Source organism: Eumetopias jubatus, unplaced genomic scaffold, assembly GCF_037043125.1.
Source record: "Eumetopias jubatus isolate StellerSeaLion01/CBP00866 unplaced genomic scaffold, mEumJub1_p1.0 scaffold_13, whole genome shotgun sequence".
Taxonomy (NCBI): domain Eukaryota; kingdom Metazoa; phylum Chordata; class Mammalia; order Carnivora; family Otariidae; genus Eumetopias; species Eumetopias jubatus.
The window spans coordinates 108,235,539-108,261,162 of record NW_028274819.1 but is presented as its reverse complement, the minus strand read 5'-3'; the positions used below and the strand labels follow the sequence as shown (position 1 = coordinate 108,261,162).

Genomic DNA, 25,624 nt, shown 5'->3' with positions numbered 1-25,624 from the left:
TTTTTGGAACTCGCAGCATAGTGTGGAGACAGGTCACCGAGGGGCACGAAAGCCGCCTGGCTCTGGTGGCTGAGGTTTCCAGGGCCGCAGTGCGGCTGCGTGGCCCCGGGACGCAGATCACACTGTGCTGGTTGTGTTCCTCCCCTGCCTACCAGTGACACTGTCGGCAGGCGAGGCCGACTTTCCTGGGGTGGTCGGGGAGGGGCACTGTGGGAAGGTGTCGTCCATGCTGGGACGTCGGAGTACGAATGGGCCGTGTGGGGAGCAGGGCCTGGGCTGTCACTCACGGTACCCGGCTGGTGCGGCTGGCGTGGAGCAAGAGTGATGTGAGCCTGGGAAGAGCCGAGGAGCTGGGTCGCTGCAGAATGACCGGCAGGGTTTGGATGTCATTCCAGGAGCGACCGAAAGCCGTGGAAGGATTAATCAGGGCAGCGATGAGATCTGAGGGATGTGTTTAAAACCGGCTGGACGGTGGGCGGGAAAGTCCGGGGTGACCGGCCGTGAGTCAGGTGCCTGTGCCGCTAGCGAGAGAGACGAGGGCACCCAGGGGCCGCGGTGGAGACGAAGCCCGTGGAAGAAGTGAGCTATGTTTTGGACACGGAGTTGGCAGCGTCCGGGGTGGAGTACCTGGGTTTTAGGGCAGGACGAAGGACGAGGGCCAGGATCTGGGCTCGAGCACCGGGTAGATACATGATAGTGCGATGCTCTGAGGGGGTTGTAATGGGAAGAAGCTGGTTTCCTGGGTGGGGATCGGGCGTGGTGATTGGGATGTTAGATGGAAGCTGTTCCTGGGCCCTGGGACTGTGAGCCTGGAGGTCAGTGGAAGGTCAGGGCTGCAGAGGATGGAGATGCCGGTTCAGGAGCCGGTGAAGCTGGCAGGGGTGGGGGACGGGGGGGTGCGCTCCAGCCCCGAGACAGGGTGGGCAGGGGAGGAGGAGGGGGCCTAGCTGGCTGGGAGGGAAACTCAGACCTTGCGAGCGTGGACGCCCAGCAATGAGTGGCTCGGGTGGGGGTCCCCCGGATGCCCCGCGGAGGAGGCCAGCCCGGCTCCCGGGCGCTGCTGGCAGGGCTGTGCTCGTGGGGGGCCTTGCGCAGCGCCGGCGCTCGTGTGGACGGCCTGGGGGGGTGGGGGGGGGAGGCGGCTGAACGGCGAATGGAGGTGAGCACGGGGAAACAAGCTCCAAGTCACTGGGTGGAGAACTCGTGTCCCGGTGCCGGCTCAGGGAGAATGTGGGTTCAGGGGAGCTGGCCTGTGGTGTTCGGGTGGTAGGAAGGAGGGCCTGTGTGTGCTTGTGGAATGATCTGGGAGCACGGGGGCAAATGAGGGGGAAGACCTGAAGGTGGGGCATGGGGGCCAAACGGAGGGGCCAGGGAAGTTTCCTTTGGAGCCAGCGCCTCACGCGGGAGAGGCCGCTCAGATTGCCGGGCGGCACGTCCCATTCCAGACTCGCACCGGACAAAGGGCATCTTGACCCGGGAGGCAAGCGCTGGGCACCCAGGGCTGGGAAGTAGAGCTGCGCTCGCTGGGACCCGGATTCCTGCCCAAGGCACCTTTTGTCTCTTGTAGTGTGTCCTGCTCTTCCCCTTCTTTGCCCTGAGAACTGTGTTCTAGTCCTTTGCTTCTCTGCTTGCTAATGGCTCCTCTCTTTGCTGTCACCTCTGCTTTGACACGGCAGAGGTTGGCTGTGGTGCCGACTAGCTCCAGCACCTGGGGCCACCCCGTTCAAGCACCTGCTGTCGCCCAGCGGACCCAGTCTCTCATCAGGCCACCCCATCCCTGGTCCCGTCCGCTCTGGCCAGTGCGGGGAGGGCGGGGGTCGGAGGTACTTGGGGCTCCTCCTTCCGCACCCTCATGAGAAAGGAGTGTGGCTGGAGAGTCAGTGACTGGCATGTTTGCCACAAATGGGGACTTTAAAAAAAATTCACTGCTTTGGATACAGCCCACAAAGTACATCGGGTTTCCATTAAAAGTGTATTAGTTTCCAGATATTTGGGAATACAAGCGGGAACTTTTAATTCAGAGTTCGATCACAGATAATAGGCTGGAATCCTTCAGCAACACCCCACGTTGGCTGATCTGTGAAGGGTGCCCTTGTTTCTGCACAGCTGATGGCAAGGAGTCCTTCCACGACGCAGGCGGACCCAGGTGTTGCCTGCTGGTCCGAAAGTGTACACTGAGGCTCTGGAGAGTGAAAGCACAAACCTTGGGGCTCCTGGTGGCGCCGTCGGTTAAGTGTCCGACTCTTGGCTCAGGTCATGATCTGAGGGTCGTGAGATCGGGCTCTGCACTCGGCTCCGATTCTCTCTCTCCCTCTGCCCCTCCCCCTGTTCTCGTGTGCGCGCTCCTCTCTCTCCGAGATGAATCTTAAAAAAAAAAAAAAAAGCACAAACCTGCGAATTTAATCACCCAGCTTCCCGAGGCACAGATAGAGAAAGCAGATAAATTTTCTTCAAGGTCTGCACAACAGGTTAATTTGAGAGTAACAACATGTCGGTGACCTCTGTTGTGTTTACATCAGGTGTATGCGAATGATGAATGTACGCAACTTGGGACTCCTGCCTGAAGCATTTCGGTGGCACCCCGTATTTGGAGACCCCTGCACAACACCAAGGAATCCTCCTCTGAACCCTGGGATGGCTTGTTTATTGTGCCTCTCTTAGGTTTTTTACCAAGCTATCTTTGGACAGTGGAATATGTATGGCTAATCTTAACATTTCTCCTTTTGTAAGACTGTAGTGCTGCTCAAGTGTAGGGACCATGTTTTACGAATCTCGGATTCCCAGTGAAGCCTTCTGTAACGTCAGTGATCTCAGTGGTTCTTGAGCGAGTGAGGGGTCAGGTAGTGGGAGGCCTGTCTGTCGTCTCTTCCTCACAAAGACCGAGAAGCCATCCCTTCAGAAGAGGGGCTGCACCGAATACTGTAATGATTATAGTTTTGAATAAAGCCAAGATTAAATTAGGTTATTTCTTATAGCAAAGTTGTTTGTATGAACTTTCTACATAAAAGTGACTTACTCTGTCATCTTAACATTGGAAAAAGGATTTTCTTAAATCCTGTTCTACAGCCTAGTAACACACTCTGTCTCGAAGCTGCCGTTTGCATGTATCTGTTCTCATCTGAACGCGTTATTGTGGTTCTCTCTCTGCTTATAACCACTCTTTGTCACATCTACTTTCTTTTTCTTTCTGTGCTCTGTTATAAATTGAAAGCTTTCGATTGGTTGTTTGCATTAAGTCAGGCTAGCTTTTAGATGTTTGTAGGCTTGTTTATTGCCCTGAGGTACAATTGGCCATTTACAACTATCAACAAGGTTAGGTTCTAAATATAAGTTGTCGGGGCGCCTGGGTGGCTCAGTCGTTAAGCGTCTGCCTTCGGCTCAGGTCATGATCCCGGGGTCCTGGGATCGAGCCCCGCATCGGCATCGGGCTCCCTGCTCAGCAGGAGGCCTGCTTCTCCCTCTCCCCCCCCTGCTTGTGTTCCCTCTCTCGCTGTCTCTCTCTCTGTCACGTAAATAAATAAATCTTTAAAAAAAATAAATATAAGTTGTCATTTTTGAATATTTATTATGCTCTCTGACTTCAGAGGATAAAAAAATTTATTCTTTGTTCTTTGCCCTGCAAACTGTCCAGTTTCAGATCAGTCGGGTCTCTGAACTGTAACTAGCACTTTCTGTACTCGTTCTTGTTGGCATTTGTTCCTAAGAGTGGTGTGGAAAGAATGGACATGTAGGGGCAAGATACTTACTCATTTCTTTCTTAAAGAATAATTGATTTGGTAAGATGACCATATTTGTATGAGGTATGTTTGCTTCAAATAAATGAGATCCATTTGTTAGAAGTGGAGGAAGGAAATGGCAAGTTTTAGTGAAGTAAAATATTTTTTTGAACAATAAGGACATTTTCGTGTGGTACTCTGAAATTAGTTTAGAAAAAAATTAATTTAGAAGATTTAACTGCATTTTATGCAAGGCTTATACTTAAAGGCTTATAGATTTAAAGTTTATAAAGGTATCAGAAGTTAAAACATTTGCAATGAACAGCTAATCAGAAAAGTATAGTATAAAGTAGAAATGTTTTCTGATTATAAATGATATATGCTGTGTAGAACATGGAAATAAAAATATAAGGAAGCAGAAAGAACTCATCGAAACCCTACCACTGAGAAGTATAAAATGATGTGGATTAAAATTTTTCACATTATAACTTTACAAATGTTTTTATTACAGGAAATAAGATACATGGAGCGAGGTTACATATCAAAACCCACTTTGAATGTAAGTATAAATTTAAATTGTGCTTTAAAATTTCAAGAATTTAAAAGGAAATATAGACAATAAAAATGCATATTCTTGTATTTGCATATATGTGGGGTCATCTTGGGATGCTGCAGGGGTTAGGAATAGCTAATTATTGGCAGATCCCAGTGAAGAGCTCACAGTCTAGGGCCCCGCTCAGTTGCCACTGCTTCCCTAGTCTCTCCCGTGGAAGAACCTTCCTCTCAGACTGTGTGGTGTACCTCCTTACTCTCAGGGACCCGCGTTGTATTTTGAGGGATACATGGAAGATCCTAGAAGAAAGGAACAGAACCGGGCTGGGGATGAGACAGGAGGACCGTCATCTGATCACGTGGTGCTTTCAGAGGGGCGCTCTGTGTCTGACAGGTCCCTTGGACGACTTAGTAATAGCCTTCTGTCAGAATCTGAGGAACGGTCCTCTTGTTATCCCCGAGCTCAGTGGGAGAATGTGGAAGGGAGGAGTGTAAGAAGAGAATTGTTAAAAGAGTTTGACAGTGTTTAAGAGAGCTTTTATCTCCTTTTTCTTCAATCTCATATTACTGTTCTTACGAATCATTTAGGAAGTTATGACTCTGTGGAGTCCTTGTTAAGCGGTACAGCCCCATGTCGCATGCAGGTCTGGATTCCCAGCCCAGAACTGCCTTCAGGAAGGAAGCCGTTTGGGTAGGGTTCTTGATTGTGCAGTAAACAGGGTAAAGTGATCACTTCTTAAATTTTCGCTGAGGAGTAGAAGTGAAATTTAAGCTTCTGGTTTCCAGCCTCCTGTGGACAACTGGGAAGGATCTATGTTTATTTTATATTATTATTTTTTAAAGATTTTATTTATTTATTTGACAGGGAGAGACACAGTAAGAGAGGGAACACAAGCACGGGGAGCAGAAAAGGGAGAAGCAGGCTTCCCGCAGAGCAGGGAGCCCGATGCGGGGCTCGATCCCAGGACCCTGAGATCATGACCTGAGCCGAAGGCAGACGCTTAACCCACTGAGCCACGCAGGCGCCCGCTTTATGCTTATTTTTTTAAAATAATTTTTTATTGTTATGTTAATCACCATACGTTACATCATTAGTTTTTGATAGTGTTCCATGATTCATTGTTTGTGCATAACACCCAGTGCGCCACGCAGAATGTGCCCTCTTTAACACCCATCACCGGGCTAACCCCTCCCCCCACCCCCCTCCCCTCCTTTATGCATATTTTAAACTTGGTTTGTCTTAGGTTTTCTGTTAGATCTTAAATCATAAAGCACCATCAGTGAACTGATTAGTCTTACTGCTATCCAGATATTTAGATTATTTTAATCTTTATTGAGTAAATAGTCATTCATAAATAAGTCTGTCTAGGGGCACCTGGGTGGCTCAGTCGGTTAAGCATCTGCCTTCAGCTCAGGTCAGGATGGGATTGAGCCCCACATCAGGCTCCCTGCTCAGTGGGGAGTCTGCTTCTCTCCTCTGTCCCTGTGCCCACTTGTGTGCTCTCTCTCAAATAAATAAATAAATACAATTTTTTTTTAAGATTTTATTTATTTATTTGACAGAGACAGCGAGAGAGGGAACACAAGCAGGGGGAGTGGGAGAGGGAGAAGCAGGCTTCCCGCTGAGCAGGGAGCCCGATGCGGGGCTCGATCCCAGGACCCTGGGATCATGACCTGAGCCGAAGACAGACGCTCAACCAACTGAGCCACCCAGGCATCCCCAATCTTTAAAAAAAAAAAAAAAAAAAAGTCTGTGTCTTAGATAATAAAATGGTCCCCCTTACCGCGGTTCCACTTGGCTGTGTCAGCCTTGGTCTGGAAGGAGATGAGCTCCTGGCCTGCTCAGAAAGTCAGTAGTAACCCAAAGCACCTGTCGTTAACTCCCTTCATCTTGTCATGGATGCATTTTGTCATCTTGCATCGTCCTCATCATAGGGTGAGTCCCGTCCCCGGAGATACCCTGAGAGGCCCCATTCACGCAGCTCTCATGACAGTATGTGGTTACAGTGTGCTGTTTGCCGAGCTCCTGCTGCGTATCTCTCAATGGAGCCTAATGGGTGTGCAGGGCGTGCGGGGTGGAGCAGGGTGTGCAGGGCGTGCAGGGTAGAGCAGGGTGTGCAGGGTGTGCGGGGTGGAGCAGGGCGTGCGGGGTGTGCGGGGTGTGTGGGGTGGAGGAGGGCATGCAGGGTGGAGCAGGGCGTGCACGGCGGAGCAGGGTGTGCAGGGCATGCAGGGTGGAGCAGGGTGTGCAGGGTGGAGCAGGGCGTGCAGAGTGGAGCAGGGTGTGCAGGGCGTGCAGGGCTTGCAGGGCGTGCAGGGTGGAGCAGGGCGTGCAGGGTGGAGCAGCGTGTGCAGGGTGGAGCAGGGTGTGCAGGGTGGAGCAGCATGTGCATGGTGGAGCAGGGCGTGCAGTGTGGAGCAGGGTGTGCAGGGTGGAGCTGGGTGTGCAGGGCTTGCAAGGTGTGCAGGGCGTGCAGGGTGGAGGTGGGTGGAGCAGGGTGTGCAGCGTGTGCAGGGTGGAGCTGGGCGTGCAGGGTAGAGCAGGGCGTGCAGGCAGGATGTGCAGGGTGAGGTGGGTGGGGCAGGGTGTGCAGGGTGGAGGCGGGTGGAGCAGAGTGGAGCCGGCAGCCCAGGGCGCAGCAGTGTCTGCAGCGTCTTCCCCGCGGAGCATGCTGGGGGACTGAGACTGGGGGAGGACTGTGCATCTCTGAATTCCGTTTCTTTCATGACAGAAGGTTTGGATCAAGCATTTACATAGACTCATTTTTGCACCTTCTGTCTCGCCAGGAAGTGGTCATAGTGAGTGCTGCAAGAACGCCCATTGGATCCTTTCTAGGCAGCCTTTCCTCCCTACCGGCCGCTAAGCTCGGATCCACTGCAATTCAGGGAGCCATCGAAAAGGCAGGTCGGTTGCTACTTGGCTTTTCTGGGTTTTTTGTTTTTGTTTTTTGAAGTAAGCTCTGTGCCCCATGTGGGGCTTGAAGGGGCTCTGCCGACTGAGCCAGCCAGGTGACCTGGTTGCTTTGCTTTTTGTATAGAGGGGGGCAGTGATTCAGTGGAGCAAATACTTATTTTGCACTTACTGTATACATAACACTTAGAAACGCTCAATGCCTGCCTTTCTAAATTCCCTTGTAAAGAAATCCTGGGACTACATTTAGGATGAAACTCAGAGCTGACAAGAAGAAACAGTTCCTGCTGTATAATATCATGTACCTTAGTAGGTAACAGCTAATTTTATTTAAATGGACTAAAATATGGAAATGCTTGTTTTGTTTTTATAAAAACAGGGATTCCAAAAGAAGAAGTGAAGGAGGTGTACATGGGGAACGTTCTGCAAGGGGGTGAAGGACAAGCCCCAGCAAGGCAAGCAGCCTTGGGCGCAGGTACTAGGAATCCATGTTTGCTTTTATACTTCACGTGTTTGGTAGAGCAAAGTGGAGGCCGTTTCAGCCTAAATACAATGTTAAATGCATACTCGAATGGCAGGAGTGATGCTGTTGCAGGTTAGAGGTTGCACGTGCCCTGTTGTATGAATTTAAATTCTACAGGTGTGTTTGAAGGGTATCTTCGCTTTTTAAAAGTAGGACTTGTTCGTATTGTTTGTATTGGTTTTAGGCCTACCTGTTTCTACTCCGTGCACCACTGTAAACAAAGTTTGTGCCTCAGGCATGAAAGCCATCATGATGGCCTCTCAGAGTCTTATGTGTGGGCATCAGGTAAGAAGCACCTTCTTTTCCATTTTATAACTCAAATAATACGCAGTGTTAGAAGACACTCCACTGGAAATTGAAGCACATTTTTGCCTTCGACGTGAGGTTCTATCTCGTCAGCTCTGGTAGCTGTGTTTCCCGAGGCTCCGGAGTGTCTGGCTTTGCTTTATTCCAACTGGAGGGGGGCTCAGATCGTAGCTTGAGTGTCTTGTGTTAGAAATTAGTTCTCAGGGGCGCCTGGGTGGCTCAGTCAGTTAAGTGACTGCCTTCGGCTCAGGTCATGATCCCAGGGTCCTGGGATCGAGCCCCACATGGGGCTCCCTGCTCTGTGGGAAGCCTGCTTCTCCCTCTCCCGCTCCCCCTGCTTGTGTTCCTGCTCTCGCTGTGTCTCTCTCTGTCAAATAAATAAATAAAATCTTAAAAAAAAAAATTAGTTCTCAGCGAAGAGGTTTTGGCCTTCAGGTGAACCCTTCACTTGGTCTTATTCTGGGAGACTCAACACACGACAAATGTTTTATTTGCCAAAATAAGGAGGGTTTTCATTGTAGGTGGAGCAGAAGGTGCTGACCTTGGGAATCCAGTCACTGATGGAGCCCGGGCTTGAGAACAGATCTGTGGCTCCTACGTAGCCCCGTTCATTTGTTCAGTCGTGCTCTCTGCCGGCTGGCTCCGTCTTGTCCTGACCTGAGCGTGCGCCGGAGGTGGCCGCTCAGCACGCCCGTGCCGTGGCGGGGGGAGAGCAGACCCAGATCCAGGACCTGAGAGTCCCTCAGATCCAAGCCCTTCCCTTCGCGCTTGAGAAGAGTGGGGTCGAGACCCGGCCGACAAAGTTACATGGTTGAAGTTAGAAAGCAGAGGTCTTTGTCCCCATCTGTGCCTTCCGGCCTCTCGGGGTGTGACACAGGAGGGCCTTTGGTGAGGTGTTTGGGGACGATTGCTTACACGGTCAGTGTGCCATCGCTCTCCCCCCTCCCTGGCTTTGTTTCCAGTTAAAAGGCAAAGAGGAGGAAAGGATAGAGTGCTGTCTAGCTGACGTGTCCGATACTTTATTATAAATAGTGTTCCGAGCTGAGTAGTGATAGCATATTTTCTGGGCCCTTATGGAAAGGACACGTGGGTTGTCTCCCCTTCACCGTCTCACGCAGTGCGGCCATGCACAATCCCCCTTCATCCCCGAACGACGCCTCGGGGGCGGCGCGGTGTAGTGGTAGGAACAGCAAGTCTGCAGCCAGACGAGCGTGAATCCTCTGTCTGCCCCTCGAGCTGCGCACCTGCTCCGTGACGGGCACTGGAGCCCGGTGGACAGAATGTTAAAAATCTTGTCATGGATAAATTGGTCTCTTAGAAAAATTACTAAGAGGAGAATTTGAGTCAGAAGATTTTCACAGGATATTTTCAAATGCTTTCCATAAACGTGGTACCAGTTGCACACTTGGCAAATGTTGGGAGCTCGCTCGTGCAGAGGGTGACACCAACACGGGGTGTCACTAAGCCCTGTCACAGCAGTGAGTGGAAATTGGGGGAGATTGTTTACATGGCGGAAAACCGAGGAGGAAAGTTTTGTCTCAGTGGATTTATTGCGATTCTCTAGCAAATGCTATGTGCACTGCACTGAAATGCTTTCAGCTGGTATTATTTGTGCATGTATACAGTTACCTGACTTAAAGGAATACTTACTTAAAGGAGTAAACATTTTGAATTATCAAAGTATTTTGAAATATTTTGGAAAGTGGCCATTTTTATTTTGTATTGAAGAATAATTGATACTTTCTTTTCTGTCACTAATTATTGGCATCATCCTCAGGGAATATTTGGTATCTTAGGATAATGGAGTAGAACATACCTGAGAACTAATTGAGAATCTCTTGATTTCAGAACCAGAAAAATATTTGGGTTTCTTTGGTCTGGAACTTGTGTTTGTCTTTATTCCTGGTTAAAGGCTGTGGCTTTAATGCTTACATTAATTTTTTATATTAAACTATTTTTTTAAAATTAGCCCTTATATGGAAACAGATTTCTTTTGTTGGTTTGTACTAACAGGTGGATTAATACTCATTAATAGGTGGGACAAGGGTTTCTGGCCTTGCAAGAGGCTGTGTCTGGTGATGAGGATGGGCCCTGCAAATACAGCTGCAGTGCGGGGCAGTGGCGCTAATAAACGCGTGAGCCAGTAGCTGGGGAACAAAAAAGAAGGAAGGGCGGCGTTTCCAAGAAGGCACAGGTGGTCAGGGAAGGGGCGACATGGCCGTGTCTTGATTAGTTTGAAAGGAAGTACAGGTGTTTCACAGGTTGGCGGGTGGGGCAGAGCGCGCAGGGGTGTGTGAGCACGAGGTCTGTGAAGGCCTCGCAGCAGGTGCGGGTGACCTGACCCGAAAGGGAGAGAGAAGCCTTCGGGAAGAAGGGCCGGGGAGTCTCACTCTACCCAAGGTGACCAGGGTGCATGTCGACGCCTCCGGGGTGGAATCAGGGATGCGTGTCAGAGGATCCTGTAGAAGGTTATCACAGCCGTCTGGGAAAAGTTGATCAGGAGGATCTCAGTCCAAGAAGTAGGATTATTTCTGCGAGCAGGTTGTCATCTTTAGAAGACATGACGTAAAGCAGTGTTGAGTGCAGTGAAGGGTTAGAAGAATTTCACACGAGGGTCGGTCTTCCATGAAGGATCCTGGCATTCTTATAAATACCTGCTGATTCTTAATTATCGTGACACATTTGAGACCATTTCTTTTCTTTTTTTTTTTTTTTTTTAAAGATTTTTATTTATTTGAGAGAGAGAAAGCACATGGCGGGGGGGAGGCTCAGAGGGAGAAGCAGACTCCCTGCCGAGCAGGGAGCCCGATGCGGGACTCGATCCCGGGACTCCAGGATCATGACCTGAGCCGAAGGCAGTCGCTTAACCAACTGAGCCACCCAGGCGCCCTAGACCATTTCTTTTCATCCGGGTCAAAGAGGGTACTTCCTGTGTTCACTGTGTAGCAGCAGCCTAATAAAGTCCACGGAAACTTGTTTGTGGTTGCTGTGTGGTGGGTGTACTGGGTTGTAGGTCCTGTTTGAGTTGATGTTGTTTTTGTTGCTGAGCAGGATGTGATGGTGGCAGGCGGGATGGAGAGCATGTCCAATGTTCCCTACGTCATGAACAGAGGGGCAACGCCATATGGTGGCGTCAGGCTTGAAGATTTGATTGTGAAAGATGGGCTAACTGATGTCTACAATAAAATCCATATGGTAATTCTTGATTTTTTTTTTTAAAGATTTTATTTATTTATTTGACAGAGAGAGACACAGCGAGAGCAGGAACACAAGCCGGGGGGCGGGAGAGGGAGAAGCAGACTCCCCGCTGAGCAGGGAGCCCGATGCGGGGCTCGATCCCAGGACCCTGGGACCATGACCTGAGCTGAAGGCAGACGCTTAATGACTGAGCCAGCCAGGCGCCCTGGTAATTCTGGATTTTTAAGGAGAAATACCATCGAGTATACAATACTGTTTGATTTTTTTAAGTGTATTTTAGTAACTGAAGGATGGGCTCTATAAATGGTGATTTTAAGCCATTCATTTCAGCAAAATATTTCTTGACTCCCTGCATCAGTTTGACTCAGTTGTTGAATAAACTGCCCCACACTGGAATAGGGCGTTTTCTGGCTTCTGGTAATGGATTCCATAACTATTTAATTATTTGCCTTTGAAATAGCAACTTCTGGGCTCATTGAAGTATCTAAAGATGAGACATGAGTGAAAAATGACCTAGCACAGAAAGAGGTGTATTTTAAGAAACTAAATTTAATGGCTAACCACTATTTTGTTATGCAAGTTAATAAGTTATGCAAAGCGAATTACTTGTTTAAGAATTCCAACTTTGATCAGGGGAACTGTGCTGAGAACACTGCGAAGAAGATGAACATTGCACGAGAAGAACAGGACACGTACGCGATTAACTCCTACACCAGGAGTAAAGCAGCGTGGGAAGCAGGAAAATTTGGAAATGAAGTTATCCCTGTCACAATTACAGTAAAAGGTAGAGGGATGATATTCCAAAATAGATTTTTCACAGGTTGCTAAAAAATTTCGCTTTAAATTCATTCATTTTTATCTTCGTTCAGCTGAGGACACAGATACTTTTGCTTATGGTTAATAGAGGGGCATCCTGCCAGGGTAGAGAGAATTTAATTCAACCCCATTTCATATCCGCTTCCAACACAACTGCAAGTGCCACTAAGAAGAATGTTTCCAATTTGAGAAATGTGTTTATTAGACATCTTTCTAGTATCAGTGACAGACCGTTTATTGGCCCCGGAGGTGAGGAGGAAGGCCACACGGCAGCGAGCAGCAGCTCTGGGAGCTCCGGGCACGCGACCTGGTGCCGAGCGCTGCGCGCTGTCGTCCAGCTGGCTCTGGGGTCCCCCTGATGGCCCTCAGTCACAGAGCAGGGGGCCGTCCCCACCCGCTCGGGCAGAGCCCAAAGCGAAGCCTGGGTGGATTGGCTCCGGTTCCATTTCTGCTGAGCAAAGACGCTGAGGCTCTGAGCGGTAGAATTACTGGAGCTTGTCCACGCCTGCAGTCGGGGGTGAGTGGGATCGCAAAAGGGGGAGAGGAGAGAACGGGCTGTCGTCGAATCGGAGGTTTAAACTGTTGAACTACTTAATGAACTCTTTCAGTGACTGACAGAGATGACAGGTGCTGGATTCTCCAGTAGGACTGACTTGGGATGGTGCCAGGTGTGCGGGCCCCACGTGGGAGGGACACTTGCTGTGTCTGACTCAGTGACTCACTGTTGTCCTGACTGGTGATGAAAGACTTGTGTTGTAGGTCAACCAGATGTACTGGTGAAAGAAGATGAAGAATATAAACGTGTTGACTTTAGCAAAGTTCCAAAGCTGAAGACAGTTTTCCAGAAAGAAAACGGTTAGTATGAAGAAATGAAGCATGGCAAAAAGTGGAGGTCAACTCCATCTCTCTGTCTTGGAACTGCCTCAGGATTTTAGAAAAGTAATTCTAGAAAACATCTAGATGTTATTTAACATTTCCAATAGGTCAGGCTCATGTGAAATTAACAAATTATATTTATCCAAAAAAACCCCTTAAAATTGTTTAACAGTGAATACCTTCAATATAGAAATCCTAGGGAAGAGATTGTAGAATGAGTATAGAATCCAGTTTTTCATATGTAATTCATTTTGAAAGCTTATTCTGAGATGAAAGATGTTTATATGTTAAATACCCGTAAGATTCTTGAGGATGAAGTTGACAGCAGTGTTGTTCACTTTTATTCCCAGCGCCTGGCATGGAACTAGTAATTACTGAATGCTACCATAAATGGGATTCCAGTGCTCAGATAATGCTTTTGAAATCCTTGAGGTGGTCCGTTCTGCTTTTAAAATTGGCAGACTTACTGGTGATGATAATCTCAAGTTACTTCTTCTGCCTTTCCTGATTTGAATTTCTCAATACCAACACAGGGACGGATCAGTCTTTTTTTAAAGCACCATGTAAAATTTATATTGCAAAAGTGTATTTTTATATTTTATATTTTTAGCTGCAGTACTACAGGGTCTTGGTTGCAATTTTTAGAAAAGCTTAATTGACATAATTTACATACCGTTAAAATTTAAAATGTACAGTTCAGCGATTTTTAGTATTCTTGACATTTAACGTCAAGTGATGGTGGAGAAGCTGGTTTTGACGCAGTATCTGATCTAGTGTCGATAAGCAAAGTTGGACTCTGGGAAGAAAAATGAACGAGCTGGCCCTTAACCTTGGAGGACCTGGGGGCCGGCATCCGCCGCTGCCGCCTCGCAGACCGGGACTGGCCCCCGCGTCCCGTTGGGGTTAGCGAGGCGTCTGGGTCGTTTCGCACGCCTCTCGCAGCCCGTCGGTGCCCTGCGGGAGTGGGCCGACTTGAAGCGTTGGAGCGTGGAGCGGGCTGTGGCGCGAGCCCGCGCAACCCCACGCTCCCCTGCTTCCAGGCACGGTCACGGCTGCCAACGCGAGCACGCTCAACGACGGCGCGGCCGCCCTGCTGCTCATGACCGCCGCCGCCGCCCGGAGGCTCAATGTGACGCCGCTGGCCAGAGTGGCAGGTATCGCCCGGTCCGCGTGGTTTCTCCCCGAGCCCCCGAAGCGTGCTGCTTGGTGCCCGACGGGGTTGAGGCCGGCGGCTTCTGTCTGGAGGCTGCCCCCACTGACAGTGTCTCTCATATGTTGAGATAGGCGCTGCTGTAGTAATTTGTTGTAATTCATTTTGTAGGAGAGTAAGCCCTAAAGACCTCCTCCCGTCCTCTCTGACGGGTGGGAGAATAGAAGGTACATGTCCCTGGCGCAGAGGGGAAAGGTAACCCCGTAGCTTAAAAAGAATATGAAATTAGGGGTTTAGAACTAGGAATCTAGGTATTTTGGCATTTATCTATGTGACCTGTCATACCTTCAGTCTCCTCCAACATATTTTTAGCTGTAAAATCTGCCTTGTTAATGAGTTAAAACTGTTACTTTATAAAAAGGCTTCACTTTTTTTTTTTAGACTCACAAGCAGGGGGACAGGGACAAGCAGACTCCCGCTGAGCACGGAACCCACGCAGTCCCACTACCGTGGGATGGTGACCTGAGCCAAAACCAAGTCAGACGCCTTACTAACGCCCCGGAGCCACTCAGGCACCCCTTCATTTTTAGCTGGAATCTTGGTTTCTTAACCTCAGCACTTCTGACATTTTGCAACAAACCAGTCTTTGTTCCGGAGGCTGCTCCGCACACCGGAGGCCGCGTGGTCGCCTCCTCAGCCTCTACGCCCTGGACGCTGCAGAAAGTGGCGTCCTACCTGCTGCGTACCTAAAAGTATCTCTAGCTAATGCCAGTGTCCCTGGAGGCAAATTTCCCCCAACCCCCTGCTTAATGAAAATCAGTGGCCCAGATGATGGATCTAATTTTATAAAGCCTAGAACTTAGAAAAGGAACAAATACATTTACATATAGTATTGGGGTTAGGAAGCTTGCAGTTCTGCATATTATATCTAATGACAGATGTCACTTGTAAAAAGATTTTAATGACCTATTTGATAATTTTTTTTTTAAACAAAGCATTTGCTGATGCTGCTGTTGAACCTATTGATTTTCCAGTTGCACCTGCGTATGCTGTACCTAAGGTGAGAACCAAGTGAGGGGCAGTACCCCACTGTACCAGCTTCCGTTCCGCTGCAAGCAAAGCTGCAGGGTTTGGGTTTTAAATGTTATGCATCTGAGGAGGCCTGGAGATAAGAGAGGAAGATCTGAAGCCAAGCTTTTTTTTTTTTTTTAAGATTTTATTTGAGAGAGCGTGAGTGGAGGGAGGGGCTCCCCAATTGAGTGGGGAGCCTACTGCAGGGCTGTATCCCAGGACCCCCAAATCATGACCTGAGCTGAAGTCGGATGCTTAACCGACTGAGCCACCAAGGGGGCCCCCAAATCTTCCAACTTCTGAAAACAGTTTGGTGTGTGGGTTGCTCAGAACTTCAGTGGAACAGACACAAACTATGTAATTATTTTTAAGTAGGATGCTCACTCACACTTGGTATGGTAACCACAAAGTGGGAGGTTGCCGTGGCAGAGAAAAAATACTAAAGGTACTGGTTCTAGAATTCAGATAATTCACTACTAGGAGAGGTCTCCATTCTGAAAGGGAATTGCTGGGAGCCAGTCTTAGAGTAAAACGAAAAACGGAGAAAACCTACATACTCCAAGCTGTCACTGTCTCTAAGGGAAGTTGCTAAGGGGTCACAGGAAGAGACGGTGCTGAAGGATCTCAGAGGATTCCAGCAAATACTCCTTTTCAGAAGGAGAGGGCCTCCCCCTGGGAGGGAACTTCTGAGACCAGCACCCAGGCTGAGCAGAAATCAGTGAGGATTATGGGAAGAGAGGATCAGAAACGATTGGGGTGGTGGATCTCAGAAAGGAACATAATGACACAGCTTCTGAAAGTGAACGCATCACACTGGAGAGCAAGGGTGAGAAACAGTTCTGGATTCTGAAGGTATAGCTCCAATCCTGACCGCAGCTTGACTGAGAGCCAGAGAAGGGGCTCCATGGGTTTTGTCTTGTGTGGCAGGAGCTCTGCAGCCTGAAATGTGGAGCCTGCTGGAGGGAGAGAGGAAAGGGGAGGAAGAGTTTCCAATTAATTTTATTGTTGCTCACAACAACAAAAATTTCTAAAAGGACATTAGAATTTTATAAACATATAAGCATAACCATTATTATTAGCACCGTAACACCTTCCTGCACAGCTGACCGAACTATTTAGAATAAAAGACTTGACATAATTTGCAGTGAAGATGCAATAGCTAAGAATGTCTGTGCCCGTATGACCCCAGAGTGGCTCTTATAAAGGAGAAACTACGGGAGATGCAGTGAAAACAACCGTACTAAGAGTAGAAACTAACAGACCTCTCTCATTTGACAAATCAATAATCTACAACTGAGCGATGTAGTAAAGTAGATCGTAAGACCATCAAGTTATAACCCCCAAATAGAGAATATGTGTACTTTTCAGGTATCCATGGAACGTTCAAGAAAATCTAGTTCTTTCTATTGCTGCAAAATAGAAATAATGCAAACAAAATTCTTTGCTCACAGTGCAATGAGACATTAAAATCAGAAAATAAAAAAGCTCTTCCTCCTGAAAACTAAGAAACTCCGTATTTAAATATCCCTTGCATCAAGGGGAAATAGCAATCCAAATTGCAGAATTCTAAGAAAATAATGAAAATAAGTTCTGTTAATCGATCATTAAAAAAATTTTAGGTTCTTAAAGCTGCAGGACTGAAAAAAGAGGATATTACGATGTGGGAGGTGAACGAAGCCTTTAGCCTGGTTGTGCTAGCAAACATTAAAATGCTGGACCTCGATCCCCAGAAAGTGAACATCAATGGAGGAGCGGTTTCTCTGGGACATCCGATTGGGTAGGTAAAGTCCGACAACTCTGTCTAGGCTAATGGCAACGTAATGGACTTCGTAGTTTTGTCTAAATCTTAACCGCTTCGTGCTCATTCCTATTACTCCTGGTCGGACTGGTTTCCTTCCCATCTGTCCTCCGAAGGGCAAACACCATTTTTGATAGGATCTGACACCAAACACAGATCTGCCACAGGCAGTTACCAGAGAACTAGTGGTGTTTTAAGATTAAAATCTATGCTTGGGCTTTAAAAAAAGCTGTTACCGTTTTTGAAACACATCTCCCACATTGAAGGGAAGGAGTTAAATGCTCTAATAGACTTTTCAAGTGAATATGGAATGGAAACTTGGTTTGGTCAGATATTCTGTAATTTATGTTAAAGAACACAAGTGCCTTCTTAATCCTAGGATGTCCGGAGCCAGGATTGTTGTTCACTTGGTTCAGGCCTTGAAGCAAGGGGAGTACGGTCTCGCCAGTATCTGCAATGGAGGAGGGGGAGCGTCTGCCCTGCTGATCCAGAAGCTGTAGGCGACGCGTGTCGTCTAAAGCAACAATCGCAACAGTCCTACGTGGCCGGAAGGTCTGCCGCCCTCAGTGTGACTGACCGCCCTGGGTCAGCTTGTATGCTCAACCTGTTCTGTTGTTTCTTCTAACATTTTTACAGTAAGAACAAGATCAACTCTCAAACCCTTTGAAATTATCAATAAATGTTTTCTTCTGTTTTAAGTCTTTTGTAATCTTTAGTAGTTCAGAATAGTTTTTGTCAAGCTGTACTATTTGAAATACCAGTGTGCAGCCGCTGTTACTTAGAAGTGGAGGCTTCCGTTTTACAGAACAAATCATTTCTATTTTGAGGACTGTCCGAGGTCAAGTGAACGTCATGATAGCTAACTGAGTGGAAGTGAGCACAGTGTTGCTGGAAACTGGATAGATCCGCGTGCTTGGGTCTAGCAGGGGTACAGTCTCTCCCAACGTTAGCATGCAGGATTTGAGGGGGTATGAGAAAACCTGGGGGGGGGGTTTGGCCTCTGGATTACTAACTACAGCAGTTGGGGTGGGGGGAGCTGCTCAGCTGAACGGATTTATCAGGTGCAGAGACTCTGTTCTTAAGCAGGAGAAAATGCAGCCCAAGTATTGGGAACTGCATTTCTTCTGGGAGGAAAGCAGCCCACTGTGGGCAGGGGCTCTGTGCACCCACCTTAGCGGTGGCTCCGAGAAGGGCCGCTCCTTTTCCGGTTGAGACAGCGGTGGGAGAGGGAAGGGGCAGAAAAGATGACGTATACACAACCTCCTGGCAAATGATTCTTGTGAATCCTTACCTGAGAAGGAGCAAAAAGACAATATACAGAAAAATGTTAGAATACTTAAAAAAATATATCTGTATAGTAATCACAGCTAATGTTTGTAGCTCATTATGTACTAAGTCCTCCGATCTTCACAAGAACTCAAGAGGGTCGGCGCTATCATTTCCTCTCAGGTGCGGAGAAGGACACCGAGGCCCGGAGGAGGGAAGCTGCGAGGCCTGGTGTCAAGCTGCCTGGTCAGGAGCTGAGCTGTGGCTGATCCAAGCAGCCCCTGCGGCCGCCGTGCTCAGGGGGCCTCCGCCCCGACTCTGACAGGAGGGGCCAAGACGCATGAGGAAAAGAAAACCCAAATCTATTAGAATACTTCACGGAAGACAAGCAGAAGTAACACTGCATCTCGAAGTCAGTGACAGCGAAAAGCCCGCTGACAGTTCGGGGAGAGGAAAAGTAAAATATAGAACCATGAGTAAACGGTATTTCTTAAAAAGGAAAAGAAGAAAAACCCCAAAACAAAACAAAAAAACCACGTGGTGCTCCCAAGGATTAATTATAATAGAAAAACTCTGAAGGCCTTATTTCATTAGCAAAATTAATTAACAGAATCCTACTAAGATTCTGGAGAAAACATCTAGGTGGAAAAATGGGTAGCCTCAGTCCTTGTTTTAATAAATACTAGAAGACAAGTGACCAACATCTACGTATTTTTAATGAAACAAAGACACTAGGAATCTGTGGGCATGCAAGAGCTTATAAAATATGCTCTGCTGTTTCCTCCAAAAATGACAAAGTTTATTATCAGCACATGGAAAGAAAATCAAGAATTCGAGAATGTAAAATTTTTAATTTTCTTAATTTTTAAATTTAAAGTTTAAAAGGACTGGCTGGAGAGGAGGGGAATGTAGTAAAATCGGGGTAAAAAAAATACACATGCACTAACTAAAGGCAAATGCCAGTAGAATGTAAAATTAGTTCTACAATAAATTACTATAGAAGATAAAAGCTGAAAAACTCCATTATCAAGTAAAAAGAGAAGGTAGTATGTATCAGAAATCACTAGTAGGCAAGGCACGAACAGGACAAGAATGCTTTATAAAGAAAAGATCGTTCAAAATAAAGTTCTAGGGAACCTGAAGACGAAGAGGAAAAAGGAGGTGGTAGTTTTTACGGAGCGAAGGCATTCAGCATGGATCTAGGAGTGCGCGCTGCTCCTCCCTGGAGACTGGGGAGCCAGCAGACCCCCACCTCGGACTTCTCCCTTGAACTTACAGATACAAGTATCTTCTAGAAGTAGTTCGCATGTATGTCCGGTGCCCTTCCCTTTGTAGCTGGGACCAAAGGCTGGGTCCCTGGATAACCTGGCTTTGACGGGCAACAGGGCCTGCACTCCTGGATCACAAAGAACTGGAGCAAAGAAGCAATTATTAGCGGATGCAGGAGCAGCCCCCGCCCCCCAGCTCCAGTGCAGAGGCTGCTGGCCACGAAGTCTGCTGTCTGCTTTCTCTCGGGAAAGGCCTAACAACATACCTTGTCAGCTGCTGCCAGACAGTCCCGCCTGCATCTAGGTGCTGACTGCAGTCCCCCGCTCCCGGACGCTCGCGTCCTCGCACACCCTCAAGTGCTCGGAGCCACTGGAAAGCAACAAGCAGCAGAGGTGATCACACAAGACTGAGAGACAGCCAAGACTCTGGCCAGGCTGACTGAAGATGTTCGTCTCCCACACAAGGTCAACGGGGAGAAACCACCTAAGAGAGTCAAGGAAGATGAAGAAACGGGGATCTGTGCTCAACAAAAGAACAAGATCAAACTTAACCAGACCTTAATGAAACAGCAGTGATTTGTCTGACAAGTAACAGCCACAAAGACGCTCACTGGGTTGGGAGAACAATATATAAACAAGGTGAGAATTTCAAAAAAGAAAATATAAAAGTACCAAAGAGAAATCCGAGCTGAAGGATACAGTAACTGAACTGAAAACTTAAGGAGTCAGACTTTCCCACGTGGAAGAAAGGATCCGCGAAATCAGGACGGCGAATCTCATCCAATCAGAAGAGGAGACGGAGCTCGTATGTGACAACATCAAGTGAACAAATATTTGCATTACTGGGGTCCCAGAAGGAGACAGAAAGGGGCAGAGAGCTTATTCAAAGAAATAATGGCTGAACACTTCCCTAACCTGGGAAAACAAACAAATCCAGATCTAGGGAGCCCAGAGAGTTCCAAAAAAGATGAATCCACACAGTCCCACATTGAGACACATTATAATTAAAGTGTCAAAAGCTAAAGCCAAGAAGAGAATCTTAGAAGCAGCAAGAGAAAAAATGACTTGTTACTTACAAGGAAAACCCCTTAAGAAGAGTTTTCAGCAAAGTCTGCAGGCCTGAAGAGAATGGCAGGATATATTCTAAGTGCTGAAAGGAAAAAAAAAATGCCAACCAATACTTTACCCAGCAAAGTTGTTCTTCAGGTTTGAATGACAGTTTTCTGGACAAGCAAGAGCTGAAGCAGTTCATCACCACTAGGCCATGTGAAAGGGACTTCTTCAACCTGAAAGGAAAGGATGCTAATTAGTAACAAGGAGACATTTAAACGTTTAAGTGTCCCTGGTAAAGACAAATACATGGTCAAACTCATAATACTCTAATATTGTAATGGTGGTGGGCAAATTATAACTCTAGTATGAAGGTTAAAAGCAAAAATATTAAAAAGTTTAACTACAAAAATTTTTAATGGGTGTTCAAGGTAAAAATATAAATTGTGACATTGAAACCAGTGTGGTGGGGGAGTGTAAAAGTGCAGTTTTTGTATGCATTTGAAGTTAGTTCTTATAGCTTAGACTGTTAAAATATCTTCTATAAGCCTCACGGTAACCACAAAACAAAAACCTACAGCAGATACACAAAAGATAGAGACAGGAATCTAAGGATGCCAACCACAAAAAATTATCAAATCACAAAGGAAGAGAGCAAGAGATGAAGAAGGAAACAAAGGAATTACAAAACAGCCAGAGAAGAATTAACAAAATGGCCATACCTGTAAATAATAACTTTAAATACAAATGAACTAAATTCTCCAACCAAAAGACAAAGAGTAGCTGAATGGAGAAATAAAAACTTGACTATATGCTGCCTGCAAGAGATTCACTTCAGCTTCAAGGACACACTGACTCAAAGTGAAGGGTTGGAAAAAGACATTCCATGCATGGAGGCTAAAGGAAGCAGGGTAGCTGTATTTGCTTCGGACAAAACAGACTTTAAGACAAAAACTGTATAATATAAAGAAGGTGGGGGGCAACCCAACAGGGAGTTAAACAATTTCAAATATATACACACCCAACATAGGAGCACAATTCAAGAGTAGGAGACTTCAGTGTTCCACTTTCAACAATGGAGAGATCATCCAGATGATCAGTAAGGAAACACTGGACTTGAATCAACATGTCAGACCAGATGGACTTAGATATTTACAGAACATCCCATCCAACAACAGAAATACACATTCATCTCAAGGGCATATGGAACACCATCCAAGATAGATCACAGGTTAGGCCACAAAAGAAATCTTATTAATTTTAAGGTGTTTGAAATCATATCCAGCAACTTATTTAACAGTGGTATAAAATTAGAAATCAATTATAAGTAGAAAAAGTGGAAAATTCACCACAAATGGAGGTTAAAAACATGCTACTGATAAATCAGTGGGTCCAAGAAGAAATCAAAAGAGAAATACACAAAGTATTGACACGGGTGCCGGGCTGGCTCAGTCAGCAGAGCACGTGACTCTTGATTTCCGGGTTGTGAGTTTGAGCACCGTGTTGGGTACAGAGGTTACTTAAAAATAAAATATTTAAAAAAAAAATGTGCACACAAATGAAAATGGAAGTACAACATGCCAGAACTTATGGGATGCAGCAAAAGCAATTCTAATAGGAAGGTTCACAGTGATAAATGCTCACGTTATGAATCAAGAAAGATCTCAATCTCAAATAAACACACTAACTATACCTCGAGGAACTAGAAAAGAAAGAACCAAGCCCTAAGTTAATAAAAGAAGGAAATAACAAAGATCAGAGTGGAAAGAAATGGAGACTAAAATGACAATAGAAAAGACCAATAGAGTTAAGAGTTGATTTTTTTTTTTTTTTTAAAGGCAAAAACAGAAAAACCATTAGCTAGACTTACCAAGAAAATAAAGAGAATTTGCTTTGGCAGCCCATATACTAAAATCGGAACAAAAATAAGAGAACTCAAGTAAATAAAAGTATAGATGAAGGAGGAATCCTTACATGAATACTACACAAATACACAGGATAATAAGAGATTACACTGAATTACCAACAAATTGGAGAACCCAGAAGAAATGGATAAACTTCTAGAAAACATACAACCTACCACGATTGAATCGTGAAGAAACAGAATATCTGAACAAACCAATTAATAGTAAGGACATTGAATTAGTAGTCAAAAACCTCACACAATGAAGTCCAGGACCAGACAGCTTCACTGGTTAATTCCATCAAACATTTAAACAGAAGAGAGGGCGCCTGGGTGGCTTAGTCGGTGAAGTGTCTACCTTAAGCCTGGGTCATGATCCTGGGATCCTGGGGTCCTGGGATCAAGCCCCACACTGGGCTCCCTGCTCAGCGGGGAGTCTGCGTCTCCCTCTCCCTCTAACCCTCGTTTGTGCGTGCTCTCTCTCAAATAAATATAATCTAAAAAATAAACAGAAGAGGAGGAAACACTTCCAAAATCACTTTATGAGGACAGCATTACCCTGGTACCAAAACTGGACAAAGACATTACAAGAAAGAAAATTACCGGCTAGTATCCCTGATGAACAGGGGATTTCATAGCTACGAAAAGCCTGAACAAGGATTAGCAAACCAAATTCTACAGCACATTAATGTGATACATCATTTAACAAAATGTAAAAATCATATGATCATCTCTATAGATGGAGAAAAAGCATTTGACGAAATAAGGTTGAAAAGCTGAAAGTTTTTCCCCTAAGATCAAGAACAAGACAACAATGGCCACTTTCAGCAATAAACTGGAAGTCCTAGCCAAAGAAATTAGGCAAGGAAAAGAAATAAAAAGTATTCAAATCAGAAAGGAAATAAAACTACCTCTACTTGCAGATGATATAATATGATATATAGAATACCCTAAAGACTCGGCCAAAAAAAATGTTAAAACTAATAAATGAATTTGGTAAAGTTGTAGGACACAAGATCAGTATAAAAAAGTCAACTGCATTTATATACACCAACAATCTACTAACAGACATTAAGTAAATAATCCCATTTACAATTTCATCAAAAAAGAATAAAGTTATCTAGTAATAAATTTAATCAGGGAGGTGAAAGATCTGTATACTGATACTAGTAAGAACCAAATGGAAAGATATTTCATGCTGATGGACTGGAAGAATTAGTATTATTTTAATGTCCATACTACTCTATGGATTCAGTGCAATCCTTATCAAAATTTCAATGGCATTTTTCATGGAAATAGAATAAACAATTCTAAAATTTGTATGGAACTACAAAAGACCCTGAATAGTCAAAGCGATTTTGAGAGGAATAACAAAGCTGGAGAAATCACACTTCCTGACTTCAAAGTTATAGTAATCAAAACAGTATAATACTGGCATAAAAGACACACAGATCAATAGAACAGAGGGCCTAGAAATAAATCTATGCAACACATAATTAATTTAGGACAAAAGAGCCAAAAATATAAAATGGGGAAAGGACAGTTTCTTCAATAAATGGTATTGGGAAAACTGGACAGGTATATGCCAGAGTGAAACTAGACCCTTATTTTACCCCAAATATAAAAATGAACTCAAAATGGACTAAAAACTGAAATTTTAAGATCTGAAACCATAAAGCTCTAGAAGAATACACAGAAAGTGACCTTCTTGACATGCACCTTGGCCATGTTTTTTTTGAATTTGATACCAGAATCAAAAGCAAATAAATGGGCCTTTATCAAACTAAAAAGCTTCTGCACAAAGAAACCCTCAGCAAAAAGGAAAGACAACATATGGAATGGGAGAGATTATCTACAAACCATCTATCTGGTGGTTAATGTCACACAAACAAACAAAACCTCACATAACTCAACAGCAAAAAACCAGACAATCGAACTAAAAATTGGGCAGAGGATAAGAATACACATTTACCAAGGAAGATCTATAAATGACCTGCAGGTCCATGAAAAGGTTACTCAACATCAGTAGGCATCTGGCAAAGGCAAATCAAAACAACAACATACCACCTCACACCTACGAGAATGGCTGTCATCAAAAGCACTGGCAAGGATGCAGAGAAAGGAGAACCCTCGTGCACTGTTGCTGGGAATGTAAGCTGGTGCAGTCATCATGGAAAACAGTATGGAGGGTCCTCAAACATTCAAGAAGAAAAATCAGAAGAAATATGACCCAGTCATTCTACTTGTGGATACATGTGTGCATGTGTGTCTGTATACCCTAAGGAAATGAAAAGCAGTGAAAAGACAGGTGGACTTACTCCACTGTGCACTGCAGCTTCATCAGCATGATCCACAGCAGCTAAGATATGGGAACACCTAAGTGGCAGTCGATGAATGAACAAGATAAAGGAGCGGTGGTAAATGTATGCAATGGAGGATGATTCAGGCATGAGAAAGACATTCTGCATTTGCAACACGGGTGGATCTCGAGGGCATTATACTTAGTGAAATAAGCCAAAGAAAGACAAATATTGCACGGTATCATCACTTATGTATGGAATCTAAAAAAAAAAAAAAAAAAAGAAAAGTCAAATTCCTAGAAACAGAGTAGGAAAGTAGTTGCTAGGGGCTGGGGCCTGGAGAGTGGTGGTGGAGGAAATGGGATTTTATAAAAGGGTACGAAATTTTAGCTCTAAGATGAATGAAGTTTGAGGGTCTCCTGTATCGTGTAGTGACTACAGTTGGTAATACTGTATTACAGGAGTGAAATGTGCTGGGAGAACTCGTAGGTCACACACACAGCCAGGAAGAGGCACATGTGAGGTGGTGGATGTTTGTTAACTTGCTGGGAGGAATCCTTCCTCGATGTACTGTAGATCCACTCGTGATGGACACTTCACGTATCTTAACAACTATAGTCATCAATCTTAGTAAAGCTGAAAAAAATGCAGTAATGACAGCTCTCGACTATGCCCTGAGCAATGATACCAAAACAACTGAGGCAAAAACAATGGCCAAGACAGTAATAACGGGAAAGTACATGTTTATGACAAAAGTGTTAAAAGCAAAGTTAGGATACTATAAAATTAAATATCAAACCTAGTATCTTTATAAACAGAATATTTGTTTTGAAGCATCCATGCAAAATTTACAGAAATATCAACTAATCTTTTTACCAGAATAAAAACAAATTTTAAGCAAAAAAATAAGCATGCTACTT

The 25,624-nt window shown here is 45.6% G+C and overlaps 1 protein-coding gene and 2 long non-coding RNA genes across 4 annotated transcripts in view; 1 reads left to right on the top strand and 2 right to left on the bottom strand.

Moving 5' to 3' along the window:
- ACAT1 (acetyl-CoA acetyltransferase 1) overlaps nt 1–17,615 on the top strand; it is a 22,977-nt gene extending 5,362 nt beyond the window's left edge. Inside the window, exons 2-12 of the mRNA XM_028105792.1 lie at nt 4,228–4,275; nt 7,056–7,173; nt 7,559–7,654; nt 7,887–7,987; nt 11,060–11,203; nt 11,840–11,990; nt 12,782–12,877; nt 13,939–14,052; nt 15,044–15,108; nt 16,739–16,896; nt 17,297–17,615. Of these exons, the coding sequence (XP_027961593.1) occupies nt 4,228–4,275; nt 7,056–7,173; nt 7,559–7,654; nt 7,887–7,987; nt 11,060–11,203; nt 11,840–11,990; nt 12,782–12,877; nt 13,939–14,052; nt 15,044–15,108; nt 16,739–16,896; nt 17,297–17,417 (1,212 nt within the window). The 3' untranslated portion in view covers nt 17,418–17,615. The remainder of the gene's footprint in view (nt 1–4,227; nt 4,276–7,055; nt 7,174–7,558; nt 7,655–7,886; nt 7,988–11,059; nt 11,204–11,839; nt 11,991–12,781; nt 12,878–13,938; nt 14,053–15,043; nt 15,109–16,738; nt 16,897–17,296) is intronic.
- On the bottom strand, nt 1,954–6,376 carry LOC148162700 (uncharacterized). Its single transcript, XR_015766700.1, has 2 exons — nt 6,053–6,376; nt 1,954–2,364 (listed from the first exon to the last, which is right to left on the bottom strand). It is a non-coding gene; the product is annotated as an uncharacterized LOC148162700 (long non-coding RNA).
- LOC114211296 (uncharacterized) lies at nt 15,252–25,624 on the bottom strand. 2 transcript variants are annotated; one of them, XR_003609734.2, is made up of 6 exons: nt 24,723–25,624; nt 20,638–20,737; nt 19,718–19,821; nt 19,460–19,594; nt 18,088–18,208; nt 15,252–16,072 (listed from the first exon to the last, which is right to left on the bottom strand). It is a non-coding gene; the product is annotated as an uncharacterized LOC114211296 (long non-coding RNA). The 2 variants fall into 2 exon arrangements; XR_003609733.2 differs by having other exon boundaries at nt 15,252–16,075; nt 19,718–20,737.